This window comes from Xiphophorus couchianus, chromosome 22 (assembly GCF_001444195.1).
Source record: "Xiphophorus couchianus chromosome 22, X_couchianus-1.0, whole genome shotgun sequence".
NCBI classification, from domain to species: domain Eukaryota; kingdom Metazoa; phylum Chordata; class Actinopteri; order Cyprinodontiformes; family Poeciliidae; genus Xiphophorus; species Xiphophorus couchianus.
The window spans coordinates 20,181,523-20,197,097 of NC_040249.1; the positions used below are offsets into that span (position 1 = coordinate 20,181,523).

The 15,575-nt window shown below is 37.2% G+C and overlaps 1 protein-coding gene across 2 annotated transcripts in view; it reads left to right on the plus strand.

Moving 5' to 3' along the window:
* Positions 1-15,575, plus strand: part of b3gat2 (beta-1,3-glucuronyltransferase 2 (glucuronosyltransferase S)) — a 41,162-nt gene that overhangs the window by 14,335 nt on the left and 11,252 nt on the right. For both annotated transcript variants that reach the window (XM_028005937.1, XM_028005936.1), the window contains exon 2: positions 7,779-7,923. In XM_028005937.1, the coding sequence (XP_027861738.1) occupies positions 7,779-7,923 (145 nt within the window). The remainder of the gene's footprint in view (positions 1-7,778; positions 7,924-15,575) is intronic.

Sequence of the window (15,575 nt, forward strand, 5' to 3'; positions counted from 1 at the left end):
ATATTGACTTCTAAACTCTTCCTGAGTTAAAACATCAGTATTGTTGTTTCTAAATGAGTGTGAACTTGTTTTCTTTGCATTATTTAAGGTCTGAAAGCACTGCAACAATTTCTTATCTTCTGCACATTAAATTTTTGATTGGAATTAGGGAGATATGTTGTCAGTAGAATAAAAGAACAATGTTAATTTTACTCAAACGGTAAAATCCGAGAAACAAATCATTTTAAGTGGTCTCTTAACTTTTTCCAGAGCTGTAAACTGGTTGCAGCTTCTCGATTGAAGAATTGCAGTACAAGTTTTGACGTTGTAAAGGTTAAAACTCTCCTTTTATTCCATCATAAAACTAGACGTTTGTTTGAAATGTGAAGATAAAGCAGTTCGTATTGATTTTCTGATTCCTCTCATTTTTTCAGGATTATTTTATCTGCACACTCAAATGGTATGTTAAAAAACCTGAGTTTTTCAGTAATCACTGTGCAGCTTTTTATTTAGCGATTTAGACTAGCTGGCATTTCAAGCAGCTGGAAGTGGCCGCGCAGCACCAGAAAGCATGAGATAATAGCAGCAGTGGTTCATAAGGGAGACACTCAACCTCTGCTGCACAACTGGACTGGAAATAAAATGAATGTGGACAACAGCCAGGAAGCAGAGAAGCCAAATTACTTGTTAGGATTTAGGCGTGGAAAGACCAACTGCACATCTGCAGTAAGAGCTGCCAGGTGAGGATAAAGTGTGGAAGCTATTAAAAAGCAAATTCCTGGAGGAAAAGAAATAATCATTTTGAATTTGTGCCATTGTCAACACCAACTTTGCTGGGATTCCTCATGGGTGGTGTGTTTACTGTAGCATAAGTCTTTTATTTAACCAGGAAAGGCCCAGAAAGATACGGAATCTCATCTGCAAAGATACCCTGAGTGAGATGACAGCACATACCTAAACATTATAAAACAGCAACAAAAAATGTAAATAAAGAGCAAAAATATAAAATATGCATCCGGTTTCTTGTTTTTCAAAAAAAAATCTCACTCAATGAGTCAAGTTTGGTCAAATGGAGCTGATTGTTGAGCTGCTGTGTTCTGTAAAAACACAAAATCTTACCAAGTATTTTTGGTCTAGTTTCTAGTGCAGACATGAAGTAAGACAAACTAACTTAAAAAGCAACTTTTAAGCAACATGTACTGTAGAGGCATGTTTTAAGTAAATAATCCCTTGATATTGAAGAAAAGGTTCTAGTTCCATTGCTAAATTACTCCACTGCGCCGTTACCTAGCAACCAAACCCAAGCCCAGCCCATCGCCTAGCAACCCAGTTCTAGTTCCATTGGCAGATTGTTTCACTTATAACAAGACATTTTTCCCATGTTATAGTGAAATATGTACTTCTTAATTAATATTAAGAAATTATTTACTTAAAACAAGCTCTACATATTTCAGAAAATTCACTTGTAAGTTAGTTTTTCTTATTTTAAGTTTACTATATTTACATATTTGCACTAGAAACTAGGCTAAAAATACTTGGTAAGATTTTGTGTTTTTGCAGTGTGAATGAGTCGAAGGTCATTTTCTTGACTCAAAAGAAAGATTAATGTAAATTGTGAAAATAAATTGAGTTTTTTTTATCAGCTGCTTGACGTTAAACTTGAAGAAGAGAGAATAATTAATCATACATAACAGATAATAGGAGTTCAGGGTTAAATTAGAGAACGACAAGACATCTTGCTTTAGATTTGCACAAAATCTTAATTTCTCTTTTCCCATCATGTCTAGATGCCCAAATGCAATGATTTGCCTTTATGAAATAATTTGTGGTTGCAGTCAGCAGCAAATTCCAGAAATTATTTAGTGTTTATGTCATAATGTTTCGATTGTGCTGCTGGTCGTCAGTTTCAATTAAATATTTGTACAATAAAAAACAGTTGCTGCTTTTCCATTACAAATGTGCAGAAGACTTTGTCAATAATGTTAAAAAAAAACACACCCAACACAAAGTGACATTCTCATTAAATACGAACCACAATTAAAAACATGTGAACATTTTATTTGACGTGATAAATCATTAAAAAACATGATGTGTCATCATTCTCCAACTACTTCCTGTCATCGTCCTGTTTGTGGTTTGCTCCAGTGACAAGTCATGTGACTTTTGTGATGAGGAAGAAAGGGTTTCCATTTCAGTATTGCAAAATAAGCCAAGAAAAAAAAATGTAAAAAAAAAAAAAAAACTTTATCCAAGCATCAAAACTTTTGACGTTTTATCAAAATTGACATGATTCCAATAAGCAAATTTATTTTCAAAATGTCAAATTGTGCAATTACATCATCAATGGAAACGCAATTACAAGCACAACATAATTCCTACTGCAATAAGGATTTATTTTGAAAGTAGCCACAGTTACGCTGAACCTGACCTGGTATTTTATTCGTCTCTATCTGTCTTCCCGTTTTTATTTTTTGCTCTCCGGAGCATTACATTTTGGCGGGATGCACTTTCTTTGTGTAGATAAAGCTCTCTGTAATGAGTTTGTGCTGCAAACTTTTCTGCTGCCACCCGTAATCTGCAGACTGCGGCGTGAGTTAATGCAGTCGCCACGAGCCGGATAATGCTCCATCTGTTGAAACCCTGTCACCCCAGAGCTCTGCCTCGCTCCCAGCAAACATCGTGACATTGAATCGTTGTTGATAACAAAGCCAAGATGTGCTGGGTCACCAGGACGTTTACTCTCTCTGTATCAGCTATCAGAGAAACCTTCCTAATCTGCCGCTGAAGCCTTCTGTAATATTTTTGAGCCGAACAATGCTGCAGCTGATGGTTGGCTAACATCCAATGCATACCTGTGAAGCCTGGATGTCTTCCAGTAGTGATGAATAATTGAGTGGCATAATGCAACAAGTGGTAAAAGGCCTCGCTGATGCTTTCTGACACCACCCACCTACTGTTTTTATTTATCTCATTTAATGCAACCGATGTTTGCCTGCAGGCGTTTATGTAAAACAGACGCATGGCCTATCTAACACGCCTCAGGTTTCACAAGAAAGTCACTTTTTTGTCCACAAAAGAGGGTTTCACTGCAAAAACGCATCTTAATGAGTGTTTTTTTAAATCTGGTTTCTAGTGAAAATATCCCAGTTCACTTGAAACTAACTTACAAGTAACTTTTCAGCATGATATTTGTTTTCTGTTTCCTTAAAATTGATCAAAAAGTACTCGATCCACTGGCAGATTATTTCACTCATGACATGTGAAAAATGTTTTGTTATAAGTGAAAAAATTTGCCAGTGTCTCTACAACATAGAATATATTAAGGAATTATTTCCTTAAACAAGCTACTATATCTTGCTGAAAAGTGCATGTAAGTTAGTTCTTATTTCAAGGATTTTAAGATACATGCACTACAAGCTAGACCTAAAATATTTGGTAGGATTTTGTGTTTTTGCAGTGTTTCATGTCAGTAAAGGTTTTGACTAGGTCACTCCAAAACCTCAGGTTTGCAAATGCATGACTGAATGCTATTCACCAGGATTTTCTGCTAAAGAGAAGAATTTATTAGTTGTAAGTTGTTTCTAAACTACTAATGCAAATCAGCCTCAGACCATCACACTACTATAGTTTATCTTTAATGTTTCTTTTCTAAAATGCAAGATGTGACAGAATAACCACTAAACTTCCACCTTTAACTCGTCTTTAGGTTTGTCACAGCAACAAATTCTGCTGGAAGATAAATTGTTGTAATTATTGCGATAAATGACAATATTGTTGTTTTGAAACCATTTTTGAAGTGATATATTCATAATAATGATATTAATAACGCAAGTTCGCCTTCCAGAAGACAATTAAACTTTAATTTAATAAAGTTAGTCTTTAGTTAAGTTTCTGAAACTCAGAGAGATTTCAAATATCCCAAAATAAAACACGGCAACCAAAAGCAATAAATAAAATGGAAATTAAAAAAACATAATTATTAATAAAATTATGTCTGTAAGCAAAAAATTAAATATGAACTCAAATTGAAATTGAAACAAGCTGATTAATTGTGATTAACTGATTATTCAAAAAAATGGTCAACTAATCTAATAATCGATTAACTGTTAACTTGAGTACAAAGGCTTAATAAAAACAACACCTTCAGAGCAGTAATTAAGCCAAAACTGAACAGATATATATATATATATATATATATATATATATATATATATATATATATATATATATATATATATATATATATATATATATATATATTATTTTGCAGTTTGGTATGTGCCAAAGCTCTGCTGGTTTTCAAAGTGAGAGTTTGTTCTCTGTGTAAATCCAGTCAGAGATTCAGAACATGTTTGCATGCCCTCCAGCGTCTTTCCAACACTTACTAATATTGTGTCAAACTGTGCTGGGCTGAGAAAAGACGGCATTCAAACCAGGGGATCATTAGCAGTCAAACTAGGACTTAACTGCTAAGCCAAAATAACGATCGCACTCGAGGACTGAGCTTGGCACACATTCCTCTTTTCTTTCTCTCTGCCGCTTTTTCCCCTCTTCACTTTTGATTCCACGAGACAGAGGGGCTGACATCTTTGAAAAATGACCTAAAAGCGAAAGCGCAAGGCAGACAACAGGAAAAAGAGGAACAAGGGGAAGGATTTTAGCACCACAAGGGGCTTCAGTATTAGCAGGGAGGAAAAGGCTTCAAAGCTGTCAGTGATGCCCAGGGGCCCAAACGGCAGAGCGGTCGGGATGCAGAGCAGGAAACGCGATGGAAGCGGGTTGGGCTCCAACGAAATGTTTCGTTTATCCACTTCCTCTCGCCGTGTTGAATGTAAAGATAAAGTCACCTGTTGATGAATGTGTTACAGTTATCATCTCTGACTGTGTGATATAAATAACTGGTAATTTCCGGGTCTTTATCAGAGCCGTACGGCAGCAACGATTGGACCTTTTCTACCTGCTGGTTCCTGTCTGCAGCCGGTCAGAACCGCCGTTCTGACTGAGCTGAGAAACTAATAAATTCAACGCAAATGGTAGTGTTGAATTAAATACGAAAAACTATGCAGATTGAATCAAAATTTTGCTAATAAATAGGGCTGAAGCAATTAATCGTGATTAATCGATTACTGAAATAATTGTTAACTGGAGAATACAGACTTTTTAAGTGCTTTGTTGCTGTACCTGCATAGGATTTCCACGACAAAATGACACAAATGGTACAAAAAATGGTTTTTTTTGTTAGCTCTAAATTCTCTTTTTTAAAAAATAAGAAAATTCAATAAACCATCTTTTTTTTTATTGGGTTTTGCAGCTTTTGGCAGATTTATTTTCGCTCGACTAAGTGCAAAAATGTCTTTTTCAGAAGCTTGATTACTTTTGATTTAACTGAATTTAAACATATATTTTGGACGATATGAATATTATTGACCCTGTGTGAGAAAATCACCCAGGTCCTGTTTAAACACGAAAAATTAAAAGTAATATTTACACCTCTGATGATTTGATTGTATTGTACCTAAACATTTAAGACCCCAGCATGTTTAAACCATTTATTTTCAAATATTAGATTAAAAATGCTCCTATTATTTTAACTCAATCACTACAACAATAAAGTGGTGCCTGAAAAAAGATAATAACACTAAGCTTGTTTGGATTTGTTAAGCCATACTTGATAAGCTGATAATAAATTATTGGGTTTCAGTGTGATGTTTTAGGAAGCTGAATCTTTCCCAGCTTACCTGACTCACCTGAGTTCAGTTTTATTCCTGATGCTGTGGACTGAATAGCTACTTTGCTGGAGGCGCATCGTTTCATTAGCCTGTAAATTACAAACTGAGATCATTTCCCAGTAATGCTTTAACCTTTCATTGACCTGAATGCAGACATAATACTTACAGAGCTGTCATAAATCCAAATGCTACAAAAACGGGAGACGATTTAATAAGACGTTTAATTACGTTAAGGTTGAGATCCAATCAACCAACTTTATTACATATAAAAAAGATTACAGATGCCTCAATTAAACATATTTACACCTGGACCAAGATTATTAAAAATATTAATCCATGAAATGAAGAATTAAATGTATAATTAATCATTGAAAAGGTAAAAATGTTTTCTTCTTTTTCTCTACAAACTGTTTCTAAAAGGCTGATGTTTTGAATATTGCAAATACCTGAACTGATTAAAACTCCAGCATTAATTCTGAAGTTTAATCGGATTTTTAAAAACACAAAGTAAACGGTTTAAATTACGTTATCTGATTCAGGCTGGACTTCCAAATTATTATCTCAGCATAAAGAAGGTTTCTCTGGATGGTGGGTTGCTGGAAAATATGTTTTCAGGTGTCAATATTAATAAAAACTTTATATTGAAATACTATTTAGAACTTGATAATGTTCAATTATTTATCTTTACACATCATTGGTACTGAAATTCTGCACACAATCACCTGATTATCAAAACAGGTTAATAAAAAATGAGCTGCAACAACTTAAGTTTCAAGTTATTATAGCTCATTTTATTGTTTTAAGTCTCAAAATAATTTAAACCAAGTTCAGTTTATTAACTCATTTTGTAACATTTAATCAAGACTCAGAAGCTTCATTAGCTTATTAACTTTTTAACATAATTTTCAGCAAAAATAGCACTAATATTGACGCTTTTCCCCACCCCATTATTTGGCCAAAAGAAAGTTTCTGAGTGAAATAACGTGAGGTTTGGTGAACAAGAAGAAAAAAAGCGGCAAAACTTACTAAAGAGTTTTTAAAAAGCGTTCAATTCAAACTAAATGTTTTTATCTAAACCTCTGGTCGAAACGTCTTGGTAGAGCAAGACGTTATGATAGGTTTTTCTTACTGAATCCACCCAGCTTGGCTTTCAGAGAAGGAGGAATCAGGAGGGACTGATCAACCAATCAGAGGGAGAGTTGAGGTAACATAACATCTAGGTTTGGTGTTTCAACATTTTACCTGGAGAAAAGAGACTCTTGTGCGTCACACACGTATTTATATTTATTTTCAGTGTTTCAGGCGTCAGACGGTTGTTTGGGCGGTCGACCAGATCAGCGCCGTAAATCCACGTGTTGTGCTTCATTTCTACCCGGCGATGCAGGGCCGCTGTCTCTTTGTCATGAGCGACAGCCTGGAGGCGGTTTGAGTGAGAGATGAGATGCGGTGTCTAAATGACTAAATCTCGAGGCGGGCGGCTCAGACTGGAAAATGGAATAACACACACACACACACACACATAACCTACTGATCCCACACAGTCCAGCCCACCACCCACCCACTAAATTTGTGTCTCTCGCTCTCTCCTCGTCTCATTTTCCGTTGCGCTGCCGGTGGCTGTGTGCAAATTCACTCACTGTGCAAATGGAAAGCAGATCTGCGCCGTACAGTTTCATTTGGTCTCATATTCCTGCTGCAGGAGAGTCTCTTCATGCTGCTCTCAAGCACGTTTCAGATTAGATTAGAGATTATTCATGCAAACTGATGCACAAACAATTCATTCCAGACTCGCTCTCGCTGCTGCATCTCACTATCAAGGCTTGTGTCGTCCGCTTTGGGTCGGATGCTGTGCAGAAACTTCCACTGGAAGCTGAGTTGGAATATTCAGAACATCATATTTACAATTAAATCGGGTTTAGCATAAACAAACGTCTTCTTCCCAGAGGAAGGCGAATAGATAGAGGTTTTCTTTGGTGCTATTTCTGAATAAATCATAAATGAGAAATGTTTTTACTTTTCAGGAAAACTAATTTTCAGGACTGATTGCGTCCCGTTTTTCTCTCCTTACAGATGCGAAGCACTCGAGGTGTTTCGGTTTGGCCTGTGGGATTTGTGGGTGGCCGAACATATGAGCGCCCCCTGGTGTCCGGGGGAAAAGTGGTTGGTTGGTACACTGGCTGGAGGCCGGACAGACCCTTTGCTACTGACATGGCAGGTAAGAAGCAAAATGGAGAGATAATGAGACTGACTTTTTCTGCCTTATTGGAAGAAAAATGTCTTGTGTTTCAGGTAACAAGACGCTAAGAAGTGATTATATTTTCAATATCTAACCTCAAATATTCAAAATAATTCCACACAGTTAAAATTTTTGCAGCAGTAACTCTCAAGATGCTGTAACGCTCGGGTTGTATTTAAGGGAGGAGAGGAGGCGGCAGACTCGTCTGGGCGATCAAAAACGCACAGCCACACTGGTACTGGGAATTTCCACAGTGTTGTCTTTTAATAAACTCTCTTCACCAACCTTACAAGCCCGGTTGAACGGCTGCTATAATAACAAACATGCAAATTAGCAGAGTCCAAACAACCCGTAACATTACTAAGGAAAGCTAACCTGTTGTAGCACGTTTCTCCCACACTCTCTACAGAGAAAACGTGGCGCATACTTGTGACGTCACTAGCAACACTAGAGTGTCTTAAAGAGACACTACACAATTACGGCTGTTACAGTGCATTCACACCAGCCCTGTTTGATTCGCTTTAATCAAACTCTGGTTCGTTTGGCAATGTGCAAATTCGTAATCAAATTCTGAACTCTTGCCGCCCAAGTACCTCGGTCTCGGTTCGGTTGAAGTGAAACTCTGGTGCGGTTTGACTGCAGATGTGAACACCAAGCGGACCAGAAACCGCTCCAAAAGCAGGAAGTGGGCTACAGCGCAGGGCATTGTGAGTATCTACAACCACAACAAACGCGAGAGTCTAGCGCTAGCAGGAGAAATGACTTGTAAAGCAAATATTTTGGCTTTTATAATGACAAAATTCTCCTTTGTCATTACAAAAGACAAAAGATAAATCCTACAACCCCTAAAATTTTACGCCATTTTTGTTCACATTTTTAAAAAAAACAGAACAAAAGTTCAATTTTTGGTTCCACATCCAATCAGACTATCAGGTGTGAAAACACCCTCGAACATGGTTCTGGGAGAATTTTGACCCACTGAAGCAATGCTGCCATTCAGGTTTCCAACAGCCCAATAACAGCATCTCAGTCAGTTTTGCTTTGATTCTTTTCTTTTCCGTAATAAATTTCCAGCTGTGCTTCGTTTTATCTTCCCATTAATGATCCAGCTTCATTTGCTTCCCATTCGACTCTAAACACTGTGAACTCCAATGGCTGCTGAAAAGGACAAATGTCCATTCTTGTTGGTTGTGCAGGAGGCTCTTCTTATGCTTTTCAAAGATGCACGGTTGTACAATTTTGCATTTGTTTGCAGCCCTTTTCACATGTGAGTGTAAATGTGGAGTTGGGGGGTGTGGCCAGCAGCAGCTTATTTGGATTTAAAGTGACAGGAAGCTTTAAAGCAGCTCATCGGAAGAACTGAGGAGAGTAAAATCTCATTACGTAAGAATGATTTGGTGCAAGCAATGTAGTAAACATGTTTGGTAGACCTATCCTAACCTCTTCAAGGAAGCATAATAAAACAAAACCATTCTTTCTTTTTCAAGTTCTCAGGACTCGTCGATTGAACAGCTGAAATCAGATTGAATATATTTGATTTGTTTGCCGCCAGCTGGGGAAAAACAGAAAAAGACACTGAGTTGCGCTCTCTCCTTCCAAGCATTTCCACACAAATCACGCTGCTTTTTACTGAGCTGCAATTTTTTTTTTTCATGGATTAATTTGCCATAAAATGAGATCTGATCTTTCCAATTAAATGTTCCAACTGTTACTCCTCCACAGAGGAGCTGCTGCGTGTCTTTGCTTCATAGTTTATTCCTCTGATAAATCACTAGGCGGGATTCAAGAGCCTCGTTTAATAAAACGGTGCTGATAAGCGACAGAGTAAACAGTTTCAGGATAACTGATTGTGAAAAATCCAACACCTGATCACGTCTCTTGCTTTAGCGTTTAAAAATATCTCACCAAACACTGAAACGGTTCGGAAATATGTGAGTTTTTGAATAATCTTGAACAAATTATCACATTTCTAAACAGTTTACAAGAATTTCACTTGAATTTACAGATTTAAAAAATGTATTCAGGAAGGGCTAGTTCTAAAGTTTAGCAGATGTGTTTGGTCCTCCAGCAAATTTTGTCATAAGGTTTGTACACATTTCAGGAAACATTTTGCTCCATTTTTTGTTTTCTGCACTGCTGCTTTCCAAACCAAAGCTTCAGCTCGCTGCACAGATCTACAGGATTGATGTGTTTCTTTTTTAAGCCACTTATTTGTTGCCTTGGTGGTACATCTTGAGTTACTGTCATGCTGAATAATCTATCAAACATTTTTAGAGTTTGGAAGAGTTCTGGTTCAGGAAGGAAGATTTTACAGTTCACAGTCCTGTCTATTGGTCTCTGAATGCTGCATCCTTCCTGTTTCCTTGGCAGGAGAACAGGCTCAAAGCATGATGCAGCCACCTCCGTGTTTGAGAGTGGGATTGGGTTTAAACTCAGTATTTATATTCCTTCTAAAGCAGTGGGTTCAGCTGATGCCATAAAGCTTGAAATTGTATTCTAGCAGGAGTACAATTTCACAATATCTGCCCCAAAATGTATAACTTTCCATTAATTGGTCTTTAATCACATTTAAGCTTTTTGCAGATTTAAGATCTTGTACCTATTATGGCATTTTAAGGCCATTGCAGATTAAAAAAGGAGCTGCCAAAGGATCATAGGCACATACAATGGCATATTGGGGTAATTGTAGATCGAAAAAAGGAGTGACTTTCAGCCAAAAAATTGACATTTTGAGAATAATCTCAGAAGTTTTCTATATAAAAAAAGTACATTTCTGAAACAAAAAAACGGAAATTTTCTAGAACAAACTGGGAATTTCCTGAGTTTCAGAAGTTGAAAACTTTTGACATTTGTACATTTTCGGAGCTTCAAAACTCTAGCACTTCCAACCTTCGAAGCTCAGAATTTTCCAAGTTTCTTCTAGAATTTTTCTGAGATTTATCTCAACATTTCTGAGTTTTTTTCTTGCAAAATGTTGACTTCAAGAGCTCAGAAACTTCCGTGATTTTTTTTTCCAGAAAATTTCTGAGATTATTCTGAAAATATTTATGTTTTTTGGTGGAAATTCACTCTTTTTCTTTCTCTTTGCAATTGCCCTAATATGCCGTCATATGTACCTGCCATCCTTTGACAGATCTTTGGTTTTGTTCTCAGAGTGGAGAGATTAGAATGAGGAAAAATAAATCCTCTCAGATCAGAAGTATCTTTAATCAACTGATTGGTTGTAGTTTATGTTTAAAATGGGCATCTGGCTTACAGTTCTGGGACCAGACACTTTTTGTTTCTTTTTACATAAATGTCTTTCATATATTTTTTGTTATTAAAAGTGTTTTGGACAGATTTAAGGGTGTAATCATTCATTTTAAAATAGCATCAAACAAATAAAAAGTACATTTGTGACCACAAAACTGTACAAATTTGTTTATTTACTAATTAGAGAGATTACTTATAATACAGTAGTTATTTTCCTAGTTTTTGACATAAGAATCTAATCAAACTCCCTAATAATTTGTAGCTGGAGCAGACATTGCACACAGTTTAAAAAAAAACAACTTTACTTACAGTGTTAACGACCAAAGGAAACGATGAAGCGCATGGATCCATCAATCTGTTTGCACCTCCTTTGTAAAAATCCAATCAGCTTCCACAGCCTCACCGACCTGGGAGAAGGTAATTCATCACACTGACCAAATAACAGCGCAGCGTCCGTCGCCTCTCGTTATTTCTCCTCAGTATGGGTTTTTCTTTTTTGAGAGCAGCGGATGGTTAGAAAAACTAGAGTTGAAAAGAAATGAACATGACAGAGCAGCAGAGGTGGATTCAAGCGACTTAGGTGTGTTTTTATATGCATTTTCTTACCCAACTGCAGGCTAGCACGCTAGCATTTATTATCCCTCCATTTTATTTTAAATCGTCAGTAACCTCACAATGTGCACCGTAATTATGCCCTTTTATTTTGCACTGCTTTGTGTAATTACATAGTCAATTTGCTATGCAAGGATTTACTGCTGCGGATGCGCTAAGATGTTTGTCTTTCCCTCCTTTTTTTTTTTATTTAAATTTTGCAAAGACGACGTCTGCGAAGAGCAAACAGCCCAAACTTTATTCACTCCTAAATTATTATTCATTGGATTTACAATGGGGTGTCTGCAGAGCCCTCAGCGAGTGCCAGTCCGTGTCTTAATAGCATTGTGTTATACAACGCTGCATTGTTAGGAGACCACTAAAGCCTCCCTTCCACTGCTCTGTCTCATTTATCCAGACACAATGGAGCCTGCACAATTACAGTGTGGAGTACTATTCACCTCAGTCTGTGTGGGTTTCTCTGATTGTGCACACACACACACACACACACAACAGAAGAGACGCTAATACACACCTGCAGTCGCTTGAATTGAGACAAGAGGAGCGGGCTGATTGTTCCAGGACGCAGACATGAATATGCAGAAAGCATGCAGTTAAATAAGAGCTTGTTTTACTGCTGGAAACAACAGTGTGTGTGAAGACGGAGTAAAAACAAAGCGCAGGTTTTGTGCAGGAACACGCACGGCAGCATAGAGAGGTTTGTACCTTCGTTGAAGTGCTACTTGTGCCTTGGGAGTGCTTTCAGGGATAGGGACATGAAAGTGTTTAACCCTGAGTAACCCCAATGTTTATATCCTGATGCTGCAATGGCAAGACGGCAGGAGCAGAGAGCAAACTGTTATCAAAGTAGGAGGACAACTTAGCAGAAAAACAACATCCATGGGTCAAAACCACGTGTCCTAATATGTTTATTTATGTTTTATTGTCCACGGTTTGAGGCCTTTCAATTTTAGGGTGTGGTAAAGCAATGTGTTTAAAAAACCTGCAATAGTTTGGGATTTTGTTTATTTCCAGCTGCTTCCAATTTGAAGTTAGCATCTTTTCTGCTGTTTCCTGAAGGTGTTTCATTTACAAAAACACAACAACATTTAACTTCTCAGAATAATGTGAAGCAATACTGTAGTGTTGGGAGAAAATCCTTAACCTGGTTGCTCTGGTACTTGTTAAATCCTGCAGAACATTTTATTTGTCTGCCCTGAGTCACGGCTGTATGGCACTACATAGCAGACAGAAAGCTTTACCGAGATTCAGGACAGCAAACACATTGTTGTCGTTCAGTGGGATCTGATCTGCCACCAGCAAGGTCAGTCCTGCCTGAATCAGGTCATTTTTGTTTAAAAAAAGCTCTAGTGAGGCGATGGGATGTCTCCATCCCTGTCCTCTGTCAGGGCTGTTGCTAAAAACCTTTAACTTCTCACCTGATTTTCTTACATCAGGAAACGTTTGGCCTAAATGAGCTTTATTTAGCTTCACCAGGTGAATTTAAGTCAGATTGTGCAGATGTGATTGACAGATTCCTACTTCTTAAAACAGCAGGTTATTATTTATGTCCAAAGAAATGAATCACTGTGTTTGGAATGTGCTCTTTCCCTTTTTAATTACTTTCTTTCTTCATTTCTTAATGCTGATTGTATTGCAGTTTGTACATAATATGAATGCCACTACATTCAGTTTTTAACAGCTGGTCACAAGGGGATCAAGTGGTGAATTTTCCTGAACTCTGGCTTTGTTTCTCTGCTTGATTTTGTTTTAGCTGGTGATATCTGCACGGTTTCCATGGAGATTTGTTTTTATGTGTTTTTTCTTTTTTGCCTCTCTGTTGTTGCTTGTCAGTCACATTGACGGTTGGCACATGACATTTTTCTCCATGGCTTTCCTGCTGCTGTTGTCGCTGTTTCAAAAACAAAAATAGCGAAAGTGGATCCAGTTACCGTCCGTTCCTTGGATTGTGTTGGAAGATTTTCCTGAACTGCAGGAGTGGAATAACTGTTGTGTTGAATGACACCATCACACAGGTTACACATGTGGAGTTTCAGGGGCTTCCTATGCGGGGCTTGAAGAGCATCTTCAAAGGTGACCTATTATGCTTCATTGGACATGTTAGAATTGGTCTTTAGGCAAAACAAAATATGTTCTTTACACTTTAACACAAATCATTCCAAGATAATGAGATTTCAGTCTGCTCAGTTCTGCCTATAAGCTGTTTTAGGGCCTGTTGTAACTTTAAATCCAAATAATCTGCTGCTGTTCAAGCCCTCTACTCAACATTTACATTCACACGTGAAAATCGCTGCAGACAGATGAGCACTTATACAACTGTACATCTTTGAAAAGCATAAGTAGAGCCTCCTGCACAGCCAACAAGAATGCAGCAGGTGGTTTCTTGATGGTAAGCCAACAACAAAACAAAACTTTTCCAGCAGCTATTGTACAGTGGTTAAACCAGTTAGCCAAATGTGCTGGAACTCAGCTTGGGTTGCTAGGTGATGGGCGGAAGTTAGCTTTGGTTGCTAGATAACGGGCCGCCTTCTCTGTGGTTACTAGGTAACGGGCAGTGCCTGCTAATTTGTGACGTTACATTCTGAAAGTTTTTAAAATGACTCATTTTCCAGACACCAAAAAATATCAAGTTGTTGCCAAAAAAATGCCTGGGTGTCCTGTTTTTAGAAGCAGTAGAGACACAAATGGAAGTACAAAAACCTGCAAAATGAAAACGTCTCCTTTAAAATCAGCAGTAGAACATGTCACTCTGAATAGATTAACTCTTGTTTTTTGTATCAGCTTCTGAACTAAAAACTTATCAAAGCCCAATAACCGAAAGGAGGTAGAGAGGAGACAGAAATGAAGACTGGCTGCTGCTGTGCATGTAAATAAAGAGGATAACAGAGAGATATCTGCTGCACTGAGGCCTTAAGCATCGGGTTACACAGCAATCAAGTTGAGATCAACCAGCAAAGCCTGTGAGGATGTGCCAGGAAATATTATTACTGCCGGCAATCACCTTGTGTGTTCATTCATCTGTACTCTTTAAAATGAAGTGGTATTCATAATCATTCAATGTTTTTGAATGATATATATATCATCCCATATATCCCATATATATACTGTGTATATATATATATATATATATATATTCCACCAAATATTAATTTCTGAACTCTTCCTGAGTTAAAATATTTATTAGTATTGTTGTTTCTAAATGAATATGAACTTGTTTTCTTTACATTATTTGAGGTCTGAAAAGCACTGGATCTTTTTCATTATCTTGACCATTTCTCATTTTCTGCAAGTAAATACAACATTTTTGCTTGGAATTTCAAAGACATGTTGTCAGTAGTTCATATAATAAAAGAACAATGTTCATTTTACTCAAACATAAACCTATAAAAAGTAAAATCAGAGAAACTGATCATTTTAATTGGTCTCTTAATTTTTTCCACAGCTGTATGTGTATGTAAAACTATACTAACTACTACTACTTTGTTTGTAAAGCACTTTAAAATAGCAGTTATGACAAAGTGCTGTACAAAATATGTCAAAATATGGAAAGAACTAAAGAAAAAAGGCAACAATAAAATAAATAAAACGCTAAAACAGACGTAAGAAAGAAAAATTCTCAAAGTGCGTTAAAGGCAAAGGAATTAAAAAAAATGCTTAAGGAAGAGTTTTAAATATCGATCTGCGAAGAGGTTAATGTGTTTCTGGTTCTTCGGGTCAGACGGTGTTGGTCCGGAGTAATATCTGCTTCTTCAGCGTCTTGTTTGCTC